Below are 18,370 nucleotides of genomic sequence, written 5' to 3'. Positions count from 1 at the left end.
GTCAAAGCAACTTTTTCAAAACAACAAAAGATTTTTATGGAATTGAGAAAATCAAGGTTTGTTTCAACGCAAAATCGGCGTTGATTATATTCAACAAAAATTTTGTTGAATCAAACCTCGTACAGGCTGATTCTACAAAATATTTTTCTGCGTGACGTTATCGTGACCAATAAAACTTAAATATTACAACATTATTTTTATTTAATTTGCAATATGTGTACAATTTTGAAGTGCAAAATAGTTTAATTTTTTTCAACAAAAAAAAAACATTTTTGTTTTCAAATACTCCAATTTTTGTAGTTTACAACAGGTTTATCTAACTGCACGAAATTACGAGTAGATTTTTACTGAATTTTAAAAATGCGTTTTTTATTATAATTTTCAAACTCAAATTTTTACGTAAATACTGTTTTTTTGTGAGCATTTAGGTTCACATAAAAAACTGTGTTTGTGTATCACAGACATTTGAGTTTGTGCCAGACATTTTTTTAAGGTTCACAAACTTTTGAAAAACTTCATTAACGGTACACATCTACCCGAGCTTTTGCACCATGATTTTTGTCACAGACATTTTAGTATCTTCAAAACTACGGGAACTATCGATATAATTTTTTAATTTATCGCCTAAAGTACTGTCTTCAAAGTTATTTAAAACAAAATTTGACTATTTTTACAATCAGATTATAGCAGGATTGGGTCCGTAAGTTTGACAATTTTGGAATAAGAAGACAACAACCTCCTTGATTGCTGTGCACCCTTAAATTATTATTTTGTAAAGATATCAACCGAGACTTATTTCATTAGCCTTAAAATGCATAAAAACGCAACTTCTGATGGATCACCATGACTGAAAATTGATACATTTAAACTTTAGACAAATGCACCGACATACACAGACTTTTTTACAGACATTTTAAAAAGCACGTGGCATTCCTGGTGCACAGTAACTAAGGAAGTTGTTGTTTACTTATTCCAAAATTGAAAAACTTACGGACCCAACCCTGAAACAATCTGATTTTAAAAATAGTCAAACTTTGTTTAAAATAACTTCGAAGACAGTAACTTAGAGGATAAATAAAAAATCATATCGATTGTTCCCGTAGTTTTGAAGATACTAAAATGTCTGTAACCAAATTCTTGTTGCAAAAACTCTGGTTGATGTGCACCGTTAAAACCTATTCAAAATATCGCATCGTTGGATACCCATATTGCATATTATTGAAATTTGAGCATTCAAAAATTAAGATTTTTTTTTGTAATAAATTGGTTTTATTCAAAGCTTTCAAATTCTGGGGATTTTTTTTTTAAATTTCATTTTAAGAAGTAACTTTAAATGCGTTTTCGTCGATAAAGTAATCTTTATCGAACCACGGTAGGGATATTTTTAACAACCTCGGTAACTAAATTAAATTAAATTAATTAATTTAATTTAATTATTTTAAACTTAAATTTTTATCATTGTTTATAAAGCAACAAAAAATCAGAGATCAGAGTGTAAATCTAAAAATTGATGTCAAAAAAGGGAATGTTTATGTTCGAATCAACCCAATCTACTCACCGGTGCTCCTCGCTGAGGATCTCCGTCTGGCCGATCAGGTCCGGGATCTGGAAGTCCTGGTCGAAGGAACTGGTCGCGAACAGGGCTGCCTTCCGGTAGTCATCCGTGCTCATAGACAGAACCTGCGAGATTTTTTTGTTTTGGGGAGAGGAAAAAATTAAATCATTAGAAACAACTTCAACTTTCTCGAACTAATTGCTTTTAAAACTCTACGGATAGTTTCATTCAGGCTACTTGCTACTGAAAGTGTTTTGTTGTGAAGTTGGTTTGTCTGTTTATTTTTTTACATTGAATTGGTATCATTCAGTTTTGCTTCTACGGTTAACATTCGTGTGGAACAACAAAAAAACAGAAGTTGGACGTCAAAGGCTAGGTGGAGAGTTGGAACAGTTTCGAAGGCGGACAATTATACAGAGTAGTACAGAGAGAGAAACAGAGATTGAAGGGGGAGGCTCTAGCCTAGCAACAATATGATGATGGGGGAGAGTTCATGAGAAGTAGTCAGAGAGTGGTGATCATGAACAGAAATGTTTGTAGTTTGCTTGGAAAGTTGCACATCGAATTCTAGAAGGGGGGGCAGTAGCGATTAGGTACATGTTTTGGCCTCTAAACAGTAAAACGCACGACTACCGAAGGTTGGGAAATTTAACATTAGCATTCCTCTAGTTGTGGGTTGCAGCAGCAGAACATACACGCACACACAAACACATTCAGCAATCGTACAACTAAACATCGAACGGGTACATCTAGTTCAGGCTGCTATTGAAATGCTTTTTTTGTTGTTGTCTAAACACACAAGGCTGATGAATCTCTTCACCGTGACAGCAGCTTAAAAGGGTACTTTGTTTACATTTGTCACCGGTTGATCTCCGCGGGTGCAATTGCATCAGATAACTATATCCGATTAACGTGGGTTCGAGGTTGATAACAGACCCGTTACGACCATCGGGTTGAGTAACTTTTAAATGGTACAACAGTACAACACATAGCAACATGGAAGAGCTTTTCCCTTTCAAATAGACAGTTACAGTTAATTGTTAAAACCAGAATTTTCCATCCCACCAAATGAAAACATTCGAGATTTATGATTAGTAACCTCCAGCAGCTGTGCGAATTCCACAACAAAGTCGATAAGATTGTGCTCAGGTAGGATCAGTAAAAAAACTGGTTCAAATGTTTTGTGTTTACGTTGTGGTCGCCCGAGCAGACGGAAATAACTTGGGAATAACACTTTTTGATATTTGAAAATACTAGGCCAATTTCATTTCATGTTATTTATAACAAGATTTGTTATTCGCCGTTATGATTTTTTTTGTTATTGGATTGTTATTGTAATAACAGACCAATAAAATTTTTAGCTATCCATCGAACAAATTTTTGTTATTATTTTTTGTTATTTTAACAACTAATCCGATCCTCCCAATAACAGTTTGAGGTATTCTTCCATAACAAAAAATGTTATTCCCAAGTTGTTCTGGCTTTCAATTGATATCAGACCGATAACAAATTTTGTTATGATAACATAAACTGTTATTAAACTGTTATGCAAAAATGGATTTTGCAAGAATATTCCATAACACTTTCTGTTATTTTAACAGTTTTTGTTATTGAAATGGCATGAATTTAGTTATAACCATCAGCTCGTTTGGCGTGATTTATTAAACCAGCACAAGATGCTATCATTGCACGGAAAATTATTCCATGCAAAACAGTTCAAAACGTTGCTCATCGAGCAACTAGCTTTGGCGTATGCAAATTCAACTACAAGGTATACAATTAAGGCTTATCAATTATGATAAACAATAACAGACGCGGCCGGTAAACGTGAGTTGCAGCATTCAATAAAATTATTGTTTTCAAAGCCGACACCCTCCTCTGTTTACGTCTCAGAGAGGAGGCTGGCTTTATCTCGTTCTGGATCTCGGTATCGTCGTCGTAGACAAACGCAGTCAACGCGTAGTACACGAGAGATAGTCATCTTACGTTGTGTCAGGATGTGACGCGATGACGCGAGCTGTTTGAGCAGTTGCAAATATGTGGAGCGGAAGCGGAGGATGCTTTCGACTGACAAACAAAAACAATAATTACACTTGTTTTAAAGGAGGGTGGGAGGAACTCAATCAAAACAATGTAAATTTCAAATTTAAAATTTAAATTTAATTTAATCGTCTAGTAATCCGATTACAACGGCTTCCTTTTTTGACAGGACTGGTGGCGTGACTTTGCCGAGGGGCGAATGGATTGCTGCGCCACCACTCCTGTCAAAAAATGCTAATAATAGCGATCGGACTACTAGACGAATATCCGTCATACAACTGGAGTGCGTTCCTCGGTTTGTTTATGTTTTGCTTTGTTTTGAGTGGAGAGCTGTGCGATGAGGTGTCAATTTGATTAGCTTCATTTCATGCATGTGCAAAATTTGCTCTTGTTTTTGAATGAACTTTTACGTCGTAGGCGACGTTTGATTTTGTTTGCGAAAAAAAAACGGGTGGGTCAATGTTATGTAATATGTTTAGAAGATAATAATTAAAAATATAAAGAAATTTGTCCTTAGAGCTCTGTCTACGGGGTCAATCCAAAATTTCACGAAGCCAAAATGTAACAAAATCGTGTGAGTTTTAAAACGCTTGTATCTCCAACCCCACCCAAGCAATCTGTACTGGGAGTTTTTAACTTCAAGCTCAATACCTCATTAGTTTAATTAAACTGTAACTAAGAACATAACAGATAAGCTAACGGTACACATCTACCAGAGCTTTTGTACCAAGATTTTTATAACAGACATTTTAGTATCTTCAAAACTATGGGAACTATCAATATGATTTTTTTTTTCATCCCCCAAAGTACTATCTTCAAAGTTATTTAAAACAAAGTTTGACTATTTTTACAATCGGATTGTTTCAGGATTGGGTCCGTAAGTTTGACAATTTTGTAATAAGAAGACAACAACCTCTTTGTTTTTTTTTCGCACCCTACAAAAAATATTTGCGAAGGTATACAATTATTGGCTCTATGGATCGCCACAAAAATCCCAAAATAAACGATAAAAAAAGAAAAAAAAAATATGAGCTTTGTCTAAAGTTTTTTACCATATTGGTCATGTGCATACAGCAACCAAGGAATTTGTTGGTATTCTTTTTCCCAAATTGTGAAACTTACGGACCCAATCCTGCAACAATCTGGTTGTAAAAATAGTCAAACTTTGTTGTAAAATGTTTTGTAGATAGTAATTTGGGGGATGATATTAAAATGCGTGTAACAAAAATCTTGGTGCAAAAAGCTGTGGTTGATGTGCACCGTTAACTTCGATTTTTTTTAATAGCTTCAGCTAGATACATAATTGTTTATTTTATATTTAGGAAAAAAAAATCAAAAAGGATTTTGATAGTTTAATTAGAATAAAATACAATCCAATCTTCTGTCTCAAGCACCTTAGTCATTTTATAACGGAATCAATATCAGATGTGTTTCTATAAACTTGCTATTGCAAAACAAATTCAAAAAGATTGATGTTCTGGCAACTCTGTCAAGCATTGTAAGCACTTTGGACTGGTTTGTGTAACTTTTCATAGTCTATTGGTGCTAACTTGGATAAAAGTGACTTAAGTTACGACAAATAATTTTCCGTAAAGAAGATCTGGCAACCCTGCCAGAAAACGTGGAACTGGAATTGTTGTTGATTTTACTGAAATTTTGGCAATATTATCAAAAGAAAAGAAAAGTTGAAAGAATAAAAAAAGCTTGTTTATGTCAAATGTTGAATATTTTGTCACAGAGATTTTTTAAGGTTTACAGTTGTTTTTTGAACAATTTACAAGAGCATTAAAACCTTTAAAACATTTTTTGAAATATTATTTTAGAGACAAAAAACTAAAGGACAATTTGCATAGCTTAATAATAGAAAAAAAATGGTTTTGAGAAATTATACACTAGAGAAAATTATCGAATGTTTAGCAAGCAAAGCATTCGATCCTAATTCGATCTAATTTAAGCGATTTCGACTATTTATACATCTTATTTTTCAAGACATTTGAGAAAAACTTGCTAGTTTCCTATGTATTGTTCCTATTTACATGCTGCATTCCTACTTTAAACATAAAATTGACTGAACTTTATAACTTTTCAAGTAATAAAAGTTCACAAGATATTTCTTTGATTGGATTTATTTTCTAGATTTCCTTTACATTTCAAAGCAATTTCAACATATTTTGTTCTCTTTATAATTTTTCTCTTAAAAAGTTCAAAAACCCCCCACCTCCCCCTCGCCTTTGGTCAAAGTTGGAGATATAAACTTCAAAAAATAGTTGCAATGGCCTAACTTTTGATTTTTGTACACACTTAAATTTAAAATTAACTTTTAGCTGTGGGTGACTTATTACAAGATTTCAAAATTCCTGAGAATATTTTTTTCCCGGATCTCAGGAAATTCATAGCAATTTTTTTTGAAGTAAATAAAAAAGCGCATTTTAATGTTAAAATAAGCAAAGTATAGATATAGGTTGTTTGTTCATACTTTTTTATGATCCTGTTAAAGAACTAATGTATTATTATTCAAATACATTTTTTTCCAAGGGAAATGTATCTCTTGACAAGAAAAAAATACAATTCATTAAAAATTACGGATCAAAAACTATAGTTTAACTATGATTTACATATTTTAACAGTCTCATTCAAAAAATGAAACGAAGTTGTCCCGCCGCGGGATTTGAACCGGCGACCTCTGGATTGTGAGTCCAGTGCGCGGTCCGATTGATCCACACGGGTGGGACATTCAAAACAAACTTTAAAAAAAAATAAATAATTTTAATATATTTTACTATTTTTCAAATCAAATATTAAAAAACCTTGAAAATAGAAAACAAACAGAATAATACAAAAAATATTATAATAACCGAACAGTAACAAATTCATCAAAAAGAGTTGCATTAATTTGCCAAGCTGAACATTCCTAAACCACGATTCCTAGGTCACGTTCTGATGTAACGTTTAAGTTACAAAGCTGATTCTACCAGTGAGCACTTATTTTAAGCTTCATTGACATAACACTAAAAGCTCAGCAATTAATGCCTACATATCACCGTTGGCATGATTTCCCACAGCCAAGATTTGCGTCACTGTTGAGCAATTTTTGCATGATCTGCCCATTACTGCTCAGCTCACCCACAACTACGCGATCGAGATTAGCCAGAGATTGTTCCAGCTAATTACGCCTGCAACGGATGTAGTAACAATTTTAAATAGATTTTTGCTCACGGGACAATCCAGAACGTTCCAGAACAGCTGGTGATGATCTAGCAGCACGTGTAGGATATTTCAACTAAAGTGACCAATGAATGACCAATTAAGGTGGGCCATCACCTGCCAAAACCAACAGGTCTAGACAGGTGTGCACCCACAGCAGATGTCGAGTCGAGCTCAACTTGCAAATCAAGCTGTGACGGGTCGCATTAGAAAAGGGGATTTAGAGGGTAGACACTACCCAGTGGTCAGCTGATAGGGGATGCTATTACCCGAGCAGACGGAAATAACTTGGAAATAACATTTTTTGATATTTGAAAATACTAGGCCAATAACATTTAATGTTATTAATAACATGATTTGTTATTCGTCGCTATGATTTTGTTGTTGTTGGATTGATATTGTAATAACAGACTGATAACATTTTAAGTTATTCTTTGAACACATCTCTGTTATTATTTTTTGTTATTTTATTTTGGCTTTCAACCAATATCAGACCAATAACAAATTTTGTTATGATAACATAAACTGTTATTAAACTCTTATGCAAAAATGGATTTTTCAAGAAGATTTCATAACACTTTCTGTTATTTTAACAGTTTTTGTTATTGAAATGGCATGAATTTTTGTTATTTGTTCGAGTTGAACGAAAATAGGGTCATCCCGGGCAGACGGCCATAACTAAATTCATGCCATTTCAAAATCAAGTACTGTTAAAATAACAGAAAGTGATATGGATTTTTATTGAAAATCCATTTCTGCATAAGAGTTGAATAACAGTTTCTTTTATCATAACAAAATTTGTTATTGATCAGATATTGCTTGAAATAATAATAATAGCAAAGATTTGCTCGAAAAAAAAACTCAAAATGTTATTAGTCTGTTATTACAATAACAATCCAATAACAAAAAAAATCATAACGACGAATAACAAATCTTGTTATAAATAACATGAAATGATATTGGCCTAGTATTTTCAAATATAAATTTTTTTTATTCCAGAGTTATTTCCGTCTGCTCGGGATTCCCCCTGCAATGCCGAGAATTTCAAACAATGTCTGCGCATATGAATGAGTGGTGTGTGGGTACAAGTTTGTAAATAAATCACTTCAATATTGGTGTACCCACCAACAGTACCGAGAGGTTTATTCTTGGCTTGATTTATAACTGACATGTTTTGACAGGGTTTACAGTAGGGCGTTGCACACAGTGACGAACCAGCCCCCTGCTGCCCTCTCCAGAAGTTGCCATATCAGACAATCTGTTCAAAGAAATGCACGGGGAATTTTACTTTGCAACAGTTTGTGATAAAAGTTATTGTATTTTTAACTTGATTTCAATACAGTTGAAAGCATTTTACACAAGTTCTATGAATAATCTTACTGAAACATCAAACAAGTTTTGTGGGTATCTAGAATGGTTAACATAATCTCATTCCCCAGAAATGTTTTTTTTTGTTGTTTAAAAAAACGTGTCAATTATAAAAATAAATTTACAGAGATTTACCATTCTTTTTGATAGTTTCAAATCATAAAATCTTTTTCTCTTAATACCATTAAAAAATTTTACCTTAAAATTTTACGAAACGAAGGTCTTTTTATTCAGAGACAAGTTCAAGATTTCTGGAAATGTTATATTCTGGTGAATGGACTCCAGGGGAATAAAGGGGAATTGGATGTAACAAACTGCTCATCCCGCTCAGACTCACTTTTCTGTTGATAAATGTTTGCTAATTAAATAATAGTTACGTAAATTTTTGTAAAACAAAAATACCTTTTCATAATCTTTAAGAAAACAAAAGACTTCTGAGCAGTTCTCTACGAAATAAGTCTTTTTTCTTTTATTTTAATTTTTGTATTTTTTAATCCGTCTGAAACTTTTATAGTGCCCTAGGTATGCCCAAAGAAGCCATTTTGCATCATTAGTTTGTCCATATAATTTTCGATACAAATTTGGCAGCTGTCCATACAAAAATGATGTATGAAAATTCAAAAATCTGTATCTTTTGAAGGAATTTTTTGATCGATTTGGTGTCTTCGGCAAAGTTGTAGGTATGGATAAGGACTACACTGAAAAAAAAATGATACACGTTAAAAAAATTGGTGATTTTTTATTTAACTTTTTGTCACTAAAACTTGATTTGCAAAAAAAAACACTATATTTTGTTATATGTTTAAGGGGACATAAAATGCCACCTTTTCAGAAATTTCCAGGTTGTGCAAAAAATCTTTGACCGAGTTATGAATTTTTGAATTAATAGTGAATTTTTCAATAAATCGAAATATTGGTCGCAAAATTTTTTCAACTTCATTTTTCGACGAAAAATCAAATTTGCAATCAAAAAGTTTATTCGTGAAATTTTGATTAATTGCACCGTTTTCTAGTTAAAGCCATTTTTAGGTAATTTTATTGGAAATTGTCACAGTTTTTCATTTTTTTTTAAATAACTGCAGTTTGAAATAATCTTTTTGAAAAGCTGAGAAAATTCTCTATATTTTGCTTTTTTTTTATTTTGTTGATACGATCCCTTGTTACTGAGATATTGACATGCAAAAACAATATTAAAAAAAAAAAATCAAGACTAACATTTCAAAAGGGCGTATTATGGAGATTTAAAAGTTCTGCCATTTTCTGTACTGTAACTGTAAAAAAAATTGGAACGTGTAATTTTAAGGGAAATTTGATGTACTTTTCGAATCTACACTAACTCAGAAGGGTCATTTTTCATTTAGAACAAAAATTTTCATTTTAAAATTTCGTGTTTTTTTCTAACTTTGCAGGGTTATTTTTTAGAATGTAATAATGTTCTACAAAGTTGTAGAGCAGACAATTACAAAAATATTGATAAGGAGTTTGCTTATAAACATCACGAGTTATCGTTATTTTACGAAAAAAATGTTTTGATAGATTATTTTTAATTTTATGTATTTTTATCTCAAGGAGGTATTAGACTTTGACAAACAAACAAACTCGCACTTTTCATGTTTGACAGCTTACCAAACTCTCAAACAAAGCAAAATGTATGCAGTCTAACGACAAACAAATGCTGGCAAACTGTCAGAAAGTGCGAGATTGTTTGCTTTTTTTGTCAAAGTCTAATGCCTCCGTAAAATGTTCATACAATTATGAGAATAGTTTTTTTTTACTTTTCTCGAAAAGAATATTTTTGTTTTCCAATGGTTGAAAAATATTCAAAAATGTTGCTTGGACTAAAAATATGGAAAGAATCTTTCGTTTTTTAGAAGAAATCAAATTTTTAACAGTACAAAACCTTCAAAATTCTGTTTTCCTTTAACTATATCCAACATTTCTTAACAAATATATAGGCAAGCAATCATGAACTGTAGGCAAAAAAATCAAAATAAGGCTGCTGACCTTGGAAAAAACTATTTTTTTTTTAATCTTTGGTCAAATATTGCCGTGTTTCTGACTTAATTTTTTAAACTGCCTCTGTTCGCTGATAAAAATACAAAACAAATTTTTCCTACCCATAAGGTTTCGTGTGGCGTGGAAAACTGTATTTTCTGGAACATCATTGCGTTTATGTTAAGTTTATATAAGGCAAACATTTGCATGCAATATTTGTTTTATGTCCTTGATTTTGTTTCAAACCAAGTTTCAACCAAGTTCAAACCAAGTTTTTGCAACTTAAAATCAGTTTGATTTTTCGCAATGTTTGGCAAACGATAATAACTGCAGGTTTGAAAAAAAGCCAAACAAAACAAAAACTGAACAAGAAAAATGCAACTTAAAGTATATTTTAGACTAAAAGTAACCATTACAATAACAAATACTGTTCAAATAACAAAAAGTGTTATGGAATATTCTTGCAAAATCCATTTTTGCATAAGGGTTTAAGAACAGTTTATGTTATCATAACAAAATTTGTTATCGGTCTGATAATGGTTGAAAGCCAAAACAACTTTGGAATAACATTTTTTGTTATGGAAGAATACCTACAACTGTTATCGGGATGATCGGATTAGTTGTTAAAATAACAAAAAATAATAACATAGATTTGTTCGAAAAATAACTAAAAATGTTATTAGTCTTTATTACAAAAATCCAATAACAAAAAATTCATAACGACGAATAACAACTCTTGTTCTAAATAACATAAAATGTTATTGGCCAAGTTTTTTCAAATATCAAAAAATGCTATTCCCGAGTTATTTCCGTCTGCTCGGGAATTCAACATAAATTCCTGAACACAACAAAGCAAAATAAAACGAAGAAGTGGAAAGAAGTGAGTTAAACATTTCACAATCTAAAAAATCGATAAAGAGATGCAACCCTGCATTGTTGCACCATTATAGACACCCTTGGTCAGCAATGCGTTTTCCCAGGTGGTTTGCGTTATAGAGAGCGCTGTTCTCACCAACTTTGGCGGTCAGTTCGAAGGTTTGCACAGACAGATCACACCAGCAGTGCAGTGATGAAGCATTGGTAACGTGACAATCGCAAATTTGAAGTCAAAACCTGTCACGTTCTCGCCTAACGTGCCAGCTCGATAACTCTTCAAAAGTGGCCCCCATTTTACCGGGTAAGCAACAATACGAGACCCTTCAAAATTACATCCCAAATGATACAGTTTCGCTCCTAGTGCACGAACAATAGAGCGCGCTCCATTACAATTACCGCACACAATTGTACTCTCCGGACCAAATTACACACATCGCGCGGACGAGATTCCCAGAGTGGTCGCCGCACACAAAGCAGCTTCCCTGCCCCCAAAAAAAACCAAAACCATAATAATAACCTGTCTGCTGGCGAACGTTGGCGCACTGATCAGCTCGCACATCTTGCCGCCGGAGATTCTGGAGCAACTTTTCGACTTTAATTCCTTCCGGAACTGCAGCAAGCCTTGAACCTTCCCGTTCTGGGTCGTGACTGGCAACAAAAACACACCACACCGCGACGACGACCAACTACGCGTCGTTTCTTGCAATATACAAATCTCGAAATCACAACGCGGAGTGACTCAATCTTGCGAGGGAGGGAGAAACTTGTCCGAGAGTTAACAAAAACGCTTGCACGCCGTTGAAAGTCTCACGTTCGACTGAACTCAGCTCGCAGCTTTCGGTGGGAGCTTTAGGCAGATCTCTCCCTCCCTCTCTCTCTCGCGAGCAAACAAGAGTGGATTTCCGTGAGCTTTGTCGTGGCGAAATGGATGCAGCATCCCTACGGCAGTCAGAGTTGAGATAAAGGTGCCACTGAGAGAGAATACACGCAAAATCCAGATAACACAGATCTGTGTTAAAAAATTACACAGATTGTGGAACAGTTCTGGCTTTCAAAAATGTGTGATATTTTTACACAGATCTGTGTAAAAAGTTACACAGATTATTGGTCAGTCTCCCTTTCAAAATTTGGGTGAAAAAGATAAGATGGCGTTTTCCTGCAACATTGACGGAACTTGGTAAGATTTTTTCTTCTCGTTGTTTAAATTGTTATATTGTTAAAATAATTTCTTATTTCAGATTGTTTTGACAAAATTGCTAATAGTTCCATCGTTATTCAACTGGAATCGGTCCCATAGCATAGAAATGTGAGTTTTTTTTAGTTGGTAATGCGGTCATCAATTCTAACCTTACTTTGTTTGCAGTATTTTAGGATTACTCGGAAGGATACACCTCCGTTCCCGTTGATCGTCTTGCATTCACACCGATTCCGCTTGAATACGCCAACTCGGAACATCTCCGGACTGGAAAATCTGGATTTAAGGTCAGCTTCATTGCCTCCCGTGGAAGCTGCTTGACGACTGGAAGACATTTACCAGGTGTCTTTCGTGACGACGGTGAAGCACCCTTTAAAATGAATTTTAGTCTATTTTGAAAGGGAATGTAATGTATCAGAGAAACTTGAAGTAATAAATCATGGCATCATGTTCCTTTTTCATTAAATTTTAAATGAATTCTTTGTTCAGAACAAGAAATTAATGCAATTTTCTACCCAGATTCTGTGTAAAATATTACCCAGATATGTGTAAAATTTTACACAGATTGCCGGTTCAAAAATTACACAGATTTGACAGACAACGGTTGTACACAGATCTGTGTACAAGGCTTCTACACAGATTCTGTGTATTCCCAGTTTTGGGCGATCTGTGTCAAATTTTACACAGATCTGTGTTATATGGATTTTGCGTGTAAGCTACGCGGAGAGTTGAGTCAGGTGAGGGGTCCTGCAATGGTTGAGTTGTCTAGTTTGAACTTTTGTGGAAATCGAAAGCTTTAAATTAAATTCTACTAATGATGTTTTGTTACCATCTAACAAAATTCACCACTAATTTGACAAAATTTGGCGTGAAATTGTTGATTTTAAACCCTCTGACTCAAAGCATTCAAACTATTATATTTCACAACGGGTTATCAGATTAAACGTGATTCATTCTAGTAATGCAATTAGTTCTGTTTAAAATGCAGCTCTGCCATTGAGCCATGATTATGAAACAGAATGTTACTTTCTGGTGACGGCACTTGTGCGTATTTGTTGGTGGCATAACAAATAGATGTAAATTAAATTCAATTAGTTGATAAAAGTTATCTTCGAACCATTTTTCTATGAGATTGAATTAATCGGTCAATTTCATGAAATTTTTTTTTATATTTTTCATTCGGCTGACTCTTTTTAATGGCCCGTACAAGTATACTAATTTGAAATCTGCTCTCGGGAGAAGATTTTCTGATCGATTTGGTGTCTTCAGCAAAGTTGTAGGTCCAAAAAATGAGCTACAATCTGAAAAAAAACTTATTTTTAAATTTTAACTTTTTTCACAAAAAGTGAAATTCTTACAACCGTGTTCTTCTACATTTTCAATCTTTTGATGTCTTAGTGGACAAAAAAAGTTTACTGGATAATACATCATTTTCGAAAAAAAAATTGCGGTTTTAAAATCTAGTTTTCAAAAAGACGTAAGAGCCAATGGTAAACAAAGCCTTTTTTGCATCGCTATTCGACCTACATTCGAAAAACCAATTTCAAAAATGCTTGAGATTGTTCATCTACGTTTCAAGTGCCCCAAACTAAAAAATAAACAAAATTTGGTTACAATTTGGAGAAAAACAAATATTAGTGTCGGAGGTCACGGTGGCTCTTACGGCTTTCTGAAAACTTATCCGAGAAATGTCAAAACAAAAAATAAAAAGCAAAACAAAATTTACAATTTAAAAAGAACGTACATGTCTCAATAAAATGCAACACTCAAAGCCATTGGATTTTATTTAAATTGAGTCCATTCATGTCTATTTCTGAAATTCAAACAGGTGAGAAAATTCTCTACAACTTTTTTTCAATATAAAATTTACGACTGTTTCCAATAAGCCTGAGCTTTAAATCTGTTAACTATAAGTCCAATTTGCAATGTTTAAAAATTGAAAACTGTTGAAATTTTCCAATCTTTTGTACAATTTTTTTAAAGGTTTCAAAATCAAGCCTGACATTTCAACAAGGCCAAAATCAATGTATTGATTTTGGAATTTTCATAACATTTTTATTTGAAAGATAGGAACATTTCGCAGAGATTTAATTTAAAAAAAAAATAACGTAAATAACAGGACCAAGTGTTGTCGAGATAACGTCAGTTAAAAAGTTGTGGCAACTTTGTAAATCTGTCAGATTTTCACAATCAACAAATAAAAGTTGTATAGAATCTTCTCAACTATCTGATTTTTTTCAGAAATGGATATGAATAATGTTTCAAAAAATCAAAATTTATTGCAAATTTGATTTTGCATTCAAAAAAAAAAAAAATATTTTGAAAAAAATTCAGAGCGCATTTTCAGTAATGCCGTTGCAAATATTTTTCAAAGTTAATGTTACCAAAATTGGTCAAAATTGGTCCGAAAAATCAGGAGGCAATTTTTTCTTTGCAAAAAACTTAAATTTTTTAATGAAAATAGGAGTCAAATCAACTTAAAACTATCTAAAACGCATTTTCTGCATTAATAATCATATTTAGCATGTTTGGGTTGGATTAAAAATATTTTGAATTTTTATGCAATTGCAATGTACAGCACCGCAATTTGTTTTGCCAGATGTATAATGCATGTTTAAACACTTTTTTCATTCAAATGTTGAAACCATGGCTCTTAAATTTAATTTTTAAAATGTTTTTAAAGGATTTCAAACATGCTGAATATGATTTTAAACGCAGGAAAATTCATTTTGACTGGTTTTCGGTTGATTTAACTTTAATTTTCATTAAAATGTCCATATTATTGAAAAAAAAATACCCCCTGATATAAAGGTATATCATCTAATATTTTCTGTCAATATAAAATAACAGTGTTTGTTTTATTGATATTTCCTAAATAGTTTTTGGTATGTGTAGTTTCACATATTCCACACAAAAAATTAATTAAATTGCATCAAAAAATAGATAATAAACAACCGTTTTAACGTGAGGGTTGGATACATAAAAAAAGGTATTATTTTGAAAAGTTCAAAAATTGATGATAAATCATATCCTCATTTTTTATGACCTCAACAAATAAAAAAAACACATCAAACATGTATATTTGAACATTTTTTAGCTGTGAAATTACCTTTATTTTTTAGCTGTGTTTGAGTTTGTTAATTTTTCAAGACTTTAAGAAATGCCTGCCTGATGATTAAAGTTTAGGTTTAAATTATACAAAAAAATACCACAGAATTAAAAAAAAACCAATATTAAACATGAGTTTTTTTATTCAGCGATAAAATTCAATACTTTGTTTAAAATATACTTTACTGGAAAGAACCCAAGGTTGTCAATATCTTTAAGAAAAAAGTGTTCCAAATCAGTAGAATTCAGAGGTCAAGTTTTTTTTTTGTCAAACTTTTCACATAGAACGTTTAAATTTTCTGTCGGTCGATACATCAAGATTTGAACGACCAAAATTTCAGTAAATGTCATTCTTTTTCTGATAATTACTGTGCCTAGGGAATTATCAAAAACTTCTGAAACTATATTTAAACTTAACCTTTTGAGGACTTATCAAAATTTCCAAAACTGGCCTCTAATAAATAAATCAATAATCAAAAACAAACAGGCCCGAATTTTAAGATCAATATTGGAAATATGGGTATTCAGCGCCGTCGCTCCGTGCCATACATTCATACACTTAGGAGCCCAGGGCGGCGAAGTCACTGTAGATAAAAGGAAGACACTAGTGGTTGGTACTAGCAATGGTGGCTGACAGCTATAAAGTCAACTTCGTTTTTCATCATTGGAAGTAGTGTAAATTTTCAAACAAAAAAAAACTTCTTGTCTTGTCCGAAGCGGTTGAAAATTATTCAAAAAACAAAAACCTAAGTGATTTTAATCGAATATAAAATTTGAGAAAACCCATGATCACTTCAAATATCTAGGTTCATTGATCAGAAAAGTCTTGAAATTTGATTCAGTACGTCAAATTGGGAATATTCTGAATAAATTTCTTAATATGTTTTTAGTTTTAAAACAGTAATGTATACATTTTGTTTTGTCCAAAATTTAAAAAGAAATTCACATTGAAAAATAAAGCCAGATAAATACTTTAACCATCTTTGAAAGGATATCTTAAATTTCAAATTGAGGCTCTCGTAAAAAATAGCAATGAAATTATGTTGTTATTGGGGCCATTCATAAACCACGTCGACACTTTTTTTTTTGGAAATCCCAGACCACCTTACCCCCCTCGTGGAAAATTGTCAATACATAAACCATTTTTTTATGTAGCGTAGGCCAATGCATTTTATTTATATTTTAGTTTATGATAGCAAAACAATGTCTGATACAAAATATACTTTTCCGTAATTAGAATTAGAAGCACACATTAAGAAATATTCCTCCTTCGTTCAAGTATTGGCTTGAAAAGACTAATATGAAGGATAATTATTTTTCTGTGTGCCATCATACAATCCAATTTCCGCTGACCGGCTGCGAAATTATGAGAAAGTATAAAAATAAATAAACATTCGCCAAAGCAGTCAAAACAGAATCCGGTAACAATAATTTCAACAAACACATCGCCTAGTTATTCCATCGAAACCAATATCACTTATCTTCAGCGACTAGCGCTTAATCCGCTGACGCCACAAACTGCATGGGAACTTTAATCAAATGCGTGTGACCGCTAAAAGAGAACAAACGGTTCTAGGCAAAACGGCGCTGACGTACGGTGCAAGGTAGCGCAAAAAGGCAATAACAACCCCTCCTTTTTTTCGCGAACATGTGATGCTGTAAAGTTTCGTGTGAATTAGATGTTAGACGTGTTACATGATTAAATTGACTTAATATTAAATTTTAACTGATCTATAATGCACACTGTCAAAATTGTGCTAATTGTTATCAATTGTTCAGCAAAAAAAAAAAAAAACATTGTTAGTAGCAAATTTGAAAAACTTAGTTGAAGTTGAACCCAAGTTAAAAACTGATTAATCTCAACGTTCAACCAATTAATCATCTAGTTTGCACTTAACAGCGGATGACCCGGAGAAGCTGGCGCTATATTGTATGATAATTTGCTCTCGATGATAGATACTTAGTCGCCAGGGAGTCATTGTTCGCGCGAGCTTTGTTGAAATTTATCACTTTGCAATAACAAAAAAAAACCAGCAGGAAACTTGGCTGGAAAATTCCCCCCTTATAGGGAAAGGAGGATGATGCTCTGCGGCGTACGCACTAATTAATCAAGTAGATCAATTCGCAAATCGATGCATCATCGAAAAAGGGCAGAGAGGAGGGTAAAAAACGCATCCGCACTCATTTGGCTGCTCGAGAAGCTCGGTGCGGTGATGGATAATTAGTAGTAATTATGAAGGAAACATGCTAGTCATGCCTAGCTGAGGGGGTTGCGAGTGTTTTTTTTTCCTTTTTAGGTGGAAAACTGTTGGTTGAAAAAGTGAAGCTTAATTGGTTGATTTTTGTGTAGCATTCGATTGATTTTTTGAAATCATGATTAAACAATTCATTTTGATTCCTAATACAAAAAATCATGATTTTTTGTTACTACATTGAAAAACAACATGATTCAGTTCTTCTTAAAAAATCCCAATTTCTTAAATAAGAAATTGGACGCTATAAGATTAGATAACACTTGAAAAAACTAATATGTATTTTTGTAGAATTTTGCTAAAAAATTGTATATATTTGAAAATCTGTATCTTGAGGGGGAATTTTTGATCAAGTTTGTGTTCAGAAAAATAATAAGATTTTATGACTTTTTCATGTAAATTGGAATTCCCAAAATACGTATTTTTTTTATTTTCAGTTTCAAGTTCAGTAGTTTTTCCACACAAGTCTCCCTATAATTTTTAGTCTGGTCGTACAAAATAAGTACGCAAATGTCTGAAAATCTGTATTTTGAGAAGGGTTTTCTGATCAATTTGGTAGCTTTGGCAAAGTTATAATTAGGACTATTTTCTGAAAAAAATAGTAACACTCTCAAAAAATACTAGTTTCTTTTTTTAGAAGTTCAACTACCAATATACGTAATTTTTAATTTAAAAATATTTAAATATGTTTTCTGGAACTTAAAAAGACATCTTTTGAGCCATAGTGCATGATGGTTTGCAATGGAAAAGTTAAAAAAAAATGACAGAAAAAATCGT

The 18,370-nt window shown here is 32.7% G+C and overlaps 1 protein-coding gene and 1 long non-coding RNA gene across 24 annotated transcripts in view; one reads left to right on the top strand and one right to left on the bottom strand.

The window, feature by feature from the left end:
• LOC120422105 (TLD domain-containing protein 2) overlaps nucleotides 1–18,370 on the bottom strand; it is a 418,926-nt gene that overhangs the window by 13,345 nt on the left and 387,211 nt on the right. For 22 of the 23 annotated variants that reach the window (XM_052709791.1, XM_052709792.1, XM_052709789.1 and 19 more), the window contains one exon: nucleotides 1,559–1,680. In XM_052709791.1, the coding sequence (XP_052565751.1) occupies nucleotides 1,559–1,680 (122 nt within the window). Of the gene's footprint in view, nucleotides 1–1,558; nucleotides 1,681–11,555; nucleotides 11,736–18,370 lie in introns of those variants that run through there. The other variant, XM_039585471.2, reaches the window with a different exon arrangement.
• Nucleotides 11,977–13,341, top strand: LOC120422108 (uncharacterized). Its single transcript, XR_005606075.2, has 3 exons — nucleotides 11,977–12,215; nucleotides 12,277–12,344; nucleotides 12,402–13,341. It is a non-coding gene; the product is annotated as an uncharacterized LOC120422108 (long non-coding RNA).

Source organism: Culex pipiens, chromosome 3 (genome assembly GCF_016801865.2).
Source record: "Culex pipiens pallens isolate TS chromosome 3, TS_CPP_V2, whole genome shotgun sequence".
Classification (NCBI taxonomy): domain Eukaryota; kingdom Metazoa; phylum Arthropoda; class Insecta; order Diptera; family Culicidae; genus Culex; species Culex pipiens.
The sequence above is the reverse complement of the archived record's forward strand: the minus strand, read 5'-3'. Positions and strand labels throughout refer to the sequence as shown.